Below are 6476 nucleotides of genomic sequence, written 5' to 3'. Positions count from 1 at the left end.
AAAAAAAAACAAAACCTGAGAGATAATAGATGGGGATAACGGAGAATAATTTCACCTAATAACACATGCAGCACAGCAACAGAAAGCTGATTAAAGCTTACCATACAAGGCATTGACCGCGTGGCAAAATAATGTTAAATGAAACTCAAAAGTACAAGACACGAACAATGTTTGAATGTAACAGCATATTCTCTCAAGCAACCAAGGATATCAGAACCTAATAACATGTAGTCCTTTAGATAAATTGAGGAAGGAGAAAAGGGAAAAAAATAAAATAGATATAAATATAAAATAAAAGCGCACCACACACCACATTTAACTCCATTTTTTGAAAAGACAGTTCTTAGCATTCTAAAGTAAGGAAAATATGACTATGCCAATGCAGCATGACCAATAAAAATAAATGTATGAATATATAAATTTATGGTATTTTATTTTTTGCAATTTCATCTTTTATGGAAACTTCAGGCCTTCAAAGTTGGTAGACCGTAGATATAATGTGAAAGTTTGGGTTCAAGAGAAATATTAGGAAGAAGATGAAGTTTTCTGGTGAAATTCCATAAAATGTTTATACAGACAATGATTACCTCCCGATGGACCAAATACTGTATTAAGCATCCATGAAAGTCTTACAAACATAGGGAGCAGAAGTACTCAGTAAAGCCATGTAAATTGGCAATCCAAAAACTTCTATAATGGTTTCGAAGTAATAAAAATTAAATGCATTATACAAGTGGTGCTCCAACAACTATAATTAAATCCCACTACATAAAAAAGAATCACCCAAAATGGGAGAGAAATATTAGCAAAAATCACAGAAAATCCTCATAAAACTAACTCTATGATTGGAGAGGGGGGAGAGATTGAAGAGAAAATGTTGATTGGGAATTTGATAAGTGAAGTGGTTTGAATAGAAAACTTAAACAAGGACGAATTGAAGGGATTAGAGTCCAGCTGCTGGCTTAAAATTGCAGCAAGTGGAAAGAAGGGGTCTCGATGTTGACGGGGTCTAATAAGGGTTTGTCAATGAAGAACTATAATTTGGAGGACACAGAAAGGTTATGTGCAGGTTGCAGTTGGTACAATTTAAATATGGAAATCTAAGAAATTCTGCCAGTTTTCTCTTAAAGTCAGACGCGTAAGTAAGATATAGGAAGCCGTGGAACACAAGAACTAAATATTTAATGGTTCAGGGTACTAGGGCTGAAAAGAAGAGAAACAAGAGGAATCCGGTAGCAAGGAGGTTTTTCTAATTAAAGTATAATAAAAGAAGATAAATACGTAGAACTTAATTTATATTGTTCTACTTACTAGACTAGACCTCTAGAACCTTGAATCCCAATAGCAAGCAAAAAATTTCCAGCAGCAGAAAATATATATTTCCCCCCAAAAACGTCTGCACAGAGAGCAGAAAATCCTTCTAAAAAGGCTTTGTTTTTGTTTCTCTACTAGGACTCTCAATTAAACTGCTACTAGTAGTTTGAAGTTAAAGAAGTCAAGATAGAACCAGCATACCATGGATAAGAACAAACAAAACCAGACCAAAACAATAAATGATAAATAGAGAGTAAACTTAATCCAGGACTATAATTTGCTCCAAATACAAATTGGTCTCAAAGTTTTGGGAAAATTCATGATGTTTCTGGTCTTTATGAAGAATCCAGACTTGTAAGGAAAAAAATCTAGAGAAAACCTAAATTAAAACACACATGTGCATACACATACAAACAAATTAATCCCACTTCAGGGAGGCACACCTCTTCTCTCCCAAGTCCCATCAACTCCCCTTATAACCCACCATATTAACCCTTCTTGGGAGCATGTTTGAAATTTTGGATCCGCAAAAACAAACATTTTGGCACCACGTTTCTATTAAGATCATAACCACAAAATTTATTGAATCATATGCATTTTCAAATTTTCAGTTGTTTTAGTATTTTGATACTTAAAAGTATTTTAATAGTATGAAAACCCAATCCAAATTTCAAAGATACGGAAAGAAATAAATAAATAGAAACTCCAATTTAATGCACCGGCCACCGATTCATGCACAAGCAGTTGGTTGATTAAATAACCATGTAGCCATGTAAGTCGAAAACATAAATGACTAGAACAAAGGAACTACCCTAGTAAGTCCTGATTGTCCAATCCGTTTGCAGGTGAAGTTTACATCAAACAAAATCCAAGTTTTCAACTATAGCTGACAATAATAAAACCGAGTCCACTTCTCAATGTTAAAAATTGGGACCATGTGTGATGGGAATCCAAAACATATTCATATCTGCAACAAACTTGAATTGAAAATCCCATTTAACTGGAAAAAAAAAATTGATCTGCACAGGGAAACCAAAAAAATAAAAATAAAAAGTGAATTCATAAAAATCAATAGGTAAGGAGTAAAATAAGACCTATATGCTGCTTGAACTGTAAGTGTCCTTCTATGAGCTGAAAGGTTTGCCTTCCTTTGATGAATAGGAAGAAGAGTTATACCGCTGGTGCTACCATTCAGAAGAAACTGGTCCACTGGCTTCAGAGAGAAACCTAGCAGAGAAATTTGGCACAGTTCAGAGAGTCAGCTCCAAGCAAACCTCCAATTATGAATTCATGATGATCAAAATGGAAGGTATTTATAAGTGCTTCACACATTGTTCCAGTGGAGCTCAGATATAAAGTGCAAACATATTTGTGACAGCATGCTCCAAGAGAAAGTAATGAGCAGCAGCACCTAGGCTAGTCTCCTAAATGTCCTCTTATGTGTAGATTGATGTGTACTTCTTTACATATTGAGTGAGAAAAAATGCCAAGTTTAAGGTTCCCAAAGTTTAACTAAAAAACATTTTTCAAAAAATTTCTTCTTTCCACAATTTTCTATTTTGAAACTCAGAAATGACTTCAAATAAACTCAGGCCTTTTCCCAATTAAAATAGGTAAAATTTCCATGGAATTTTTTTAGATTCCTCAGCATGACATATGTATCAGAATTGAAATTCTAGACTTCAGCATGTATATTCGAACATTAGCATACCTATTACCTAGGTTCTTCTGCATGTTCAATTGTTTTAGGGTCACAGAAATTGTGGAAAATATATCACTATTTCAATCATTTTATAAGAGATGGAATAACAGAAAACAGGGGAGGGCCAGATCACTCTCCAGTCCTGAGTTTGAATAGGGAAAAGATATGTAGTAACCAAAAGAAACAACCTCAAATACTAGGGATATTGTTCATTCCACGATCATTTTAACCCCCAATAGTAGGGGACGTTATTCAACCCGACCATAATTACTGCATTTTTACAGCAGTTAAATTCACTGGGGGAACTCTTCTCAGAAAAAATAGGACTGGCTTAAGCCCTTTTAAACACAATGAACATGAATCAACCATCATTGACACAGGAGTCGGATCTATATTATCAGATTAACATCCAGACATCATCCTTTAAGTTCAGTTATCCAATTAAACTGTAATATAATCATATTAAATAGCGTTAGGGCTATCTTCAATCTCTAAGAGGTTTGCCAGGAAAAAGAAGAAAATATTCAAGGGACCATCCTCTAGAGGTCTGCCAAACAACGGAAAAGAATCTCCAAGGCATAAAAAATAACTGAAAACGATGTTTCCAGTGGCAAATTTTGACGTGGGTCATGGAACAAACTCAAATGGCTGCATTAATCACACCCCATCATTATAATGGTCTTAACAATTTAAAAACTCAAGAATAATAACAAAACACCACAATGTGTAACTTTTAACTTTAGGAAAATTTTCTGATCCAAGTTTGGTATTCAAATGTATGACAATTATCCAGAGTATCTTCTACTTACACCCTCAGCAAGACCATGGTATTCCCCATAAAAGAGTTGAAAATTATCAGATTAATCGTGGTAAACAATGAAAATAGTTGTTAAATCAATTAAAAATAATTTTCATACTCCCACCTCCTAACAGACAAAGTTGGAATCACCATAAATTCTCTGCAAAAACATTACACATACTAAAGAAGTAATTCATCACATTTTCTGGGTAGGGGAACTCATACGCAGTAAATGAATCTAATACATTTGTAACTAACCAAAAAAATGACAGAGAAAATAATTCGCAAGCCAATCTAAGCAAGGAAATGAAGCATAAAGAAACAACAAAAACAACCATGAGTATCGAAAAAACCCTAAAACCAGAAGAGAAAGAGATTTTGAAGCAGATCACAAAAAACTATCATTGGTAATTAAATCAAAGACAGAAATTTAGAGTATAGTAGTTACCATGAAAGGAATGGGTTCGAAGATTTCTGGTAGAAACAATCGGATTCGCTAGGACAGTCATCGTCACAGGTGTTTCAAAAATGGAAAGAGATATATGTATCAGAGGAGAGAGGAGAACTACTTTGTGATCGGGAAATGAAAAAAATGGTGGATCTTCATCAGTTTATCGCTCTGATTCGAGTTTTAATCGATGTTCGATAATATCGATGCGCTTCGAGTTTGAGATTCACTGCAACTACCAAATAATAAAGACTAGTCACCAGTACTGCCGCTGCGAGCTTCTTCGGAGTCTCTGGACTGTGGAGTGACTCTGGACCTATCCAGCACTTGGTCCGGTTATTCTTAGACCGCTTTAGGAGATCACCCATACATAGGATGGAAATAGAATAGATAGTTACCAAACCCAGAATCTAATCTAATGGTCATTATGGGTGTTAAAAAAGCCCAGTCAGCCCAAGCCTGTCCTGAGCCCAAACAGGGTATGGGCTGAACTGTTCAACCCATAGGGCAGGCTGGGGCTGAGATTTTGATGCCTGAAGTTGGGCCATATCAGGCCTGGGATAAGCTATTGGGCCTTTATTTATTGAGATATGAACTCTTTTTTTTTTTTTATTATAATTATATGTTATTGATATATTTCGGTCTATGTTTTATTGATTTATATCAGGTTAACAATATGTTTCGTCTTTTCTTAGTGCATAAAGAGATATAGATGACAATATACATGGATTGTAGGGGTCCATCACGGCTAAAGTGGCCCAATCAGTATCAATCAGGTCAGGTTGGATTGGGGTTTGGGATGAAATATTCCAACCCAACTTACTAACTTAGGCTTCTAAGATACGTTAGGGTTGGGCTATGATTTTAAAATTCAGCCCAGGCCATTGACAGCCCTAAGGCCTTGTTTGTTTGATGTAGAAAAGTGAAATGGCAAAAAGAGATGAAAATTTTATATTTATTTATCACAAACTATTACAAATATGAATATTTAGATAAGTGGGGTGGGAAACTTATCAAACAAGGTCATTTATTACAATAATTATTGTCTACTAGTGCGGTAGGATTTTATGGAAAAATTGTTTTGTGTATATTTCTTTCCTCCTCCTAATTCTCTATTTCCCATAAAATTACAATTTCGAAACAAAGATGAGTTCAGTAAGCAAAGCTTGGATTGTGGTTGCGAGTGTCGGAGCAGTGGAGGTATTGAAGTACCAAGGCATCTATAGATGGAATTATGTGTTGAGATCGCTACATCAGCACAACAAGGGTAATATGAGATCCTTCTTACAAGCTAAAAATGCTTCTTCTTCTTCTTCTCCGGCGGCGATTTCTTCAGTGGTGAAAACAATTCAGAAGGTTGGTGATGAGAAATTGAAACAATCGGAGGAGTCTCTCAGGAAAGTTATGTACCTCAGCTGTTGGGGTCCCAACTGAAGCGCCCCCCCATTTTTGTTCTTCTTCAATCAGGGATTCCTTGAAAGCTGTGAGATCACAAACCCTTGGGGCCCGTTTGTTTAGAGGGGACTTGGTGGTGTGGGATTTCTGACAACTTTACCACAAAATGGTGTAAAATAGGGTTGTTTGGATGAAAGGGGTGGGAGAGCTGTGGAATTATTGTCAGATGGTCAGGGTTTCTTGTCAGAGGTGTGTTTCTTCCATTTCTTCCCTTTCAAAGTCCCACCGATTTGGTAGGACTCTTGTGGGAAAGACGAAGGAAAACAATCCAGTGGAAGAAAGACGAAGGAAGCGATCTCTCCTAGCTTTGTGGCTTCTTCCTCAACTTAATTTGTAATCTCCCAACAGAGGTAAGGCTACGATTTCTCTCCAGCTATGTGTCTTCTTCCTCAACTCGTTTGTAGGTAATACCAAGAAAGAAGGGTTTTCATTTCTTGAGAAGAATCAGAGAGTTTTCATTCGGCTCCTTCTCCTTCTTTTCCAGATAACAGAAATTGAGAGAGTAAAAGAGGGAAAAAACTAGAGAAACAACAAATCAAGAAAGATCAGAATCTTTCTTCGTCGCCGATTCCAATCATCTGTAGCTCAGTACCATCTCCTAGTTTTGTTTTTTTTTTTCTTCTGTTAATTAGTATCTATTATGATTATATTTCTAATCATTGTCTTGTTTGATCCGTATGAGATGAGATTTATGTTTCTCTTAGGTTTTATTAGCAGCTCTATTCTGCTGTTGTTATATATCATTTTTTTTTTTTTTT

At 35.8% G+C, this 6476-nt stretch overlaps 2 protein-coding genes across 2 annotated transcripts in view; one reads left to right on the top strand and one right to left on the bottom strand.

Annotated features, from left to right (window-relative positions):
• The window catches only part of LOC122084024, an 8728-nt gene extending 4124 nt beyond the window's left edge, over nucleotides 1-4604 (bottom strand). Inside the window, exons 1-2 of the mRNA XM_042652009.1 lie at nucleotides 4264-4604; nucleotides 2409-2541 (exon numbers count right to left, since the gene is read on the bottom strand). Of these exons, the coding sequence (XP_042507943.1) occupies nucleotides 2409-2541; nucleotides 4264-4324 (194 nt within the window). The 5' untranslated portion in view covers nucleotides 4325-4604. The remainder of the gene's footprint in view (nucleotides 1-2408; nucleotides 2542-4263) is intronic.
• Nucleotides 4605-5409: 805 nt separating this feature from the next.
• LOC122084021 lies at nucleotides 5410-5697 on the top strand. Its single transcript, XM_042652003.1, has one exon. The coding sequence runs from the start codon at nucleotides 5410-5412 to the stop codon at nucleotides 5695-5697; it is 288 nt and encodes a 95-aa protein (XP_042507937.1).
• Nucleotides 5698-6476: the final 779 nt, after the last annotated feature.

This window comes from Macadamia integrifolia, chromosome 7 (genome assembly GCF_013358625.1).
Source record: "Macadamia integrifolia cultivar HAES 741 chromosome 7, SCU_Mint_v3, whole genome shotgun sequence".
Classification (NCBI taxonomy): Eukaryota; Viridiplantae; Streptophyta; class Magnoliopsida; order Proteales; family Proteaceae; genus Macadamia; species Macadamia integrifolia.
The sequence above is the reverse complement of the archived record's forward strand: the minus strand, read 5'-3'. Positions and strand labels throughout refer to the sequence as shown.

Excerpts from the sequence above, each read along its gene's own strand:
- LOC122084021 (XM_042652003.1), top strand. The coding sequence starts at position 5,410 with ATGAGTTCAGTAAGCAAAGCTTGGATTGTGGTTGCGAGTGTCGGAGCA.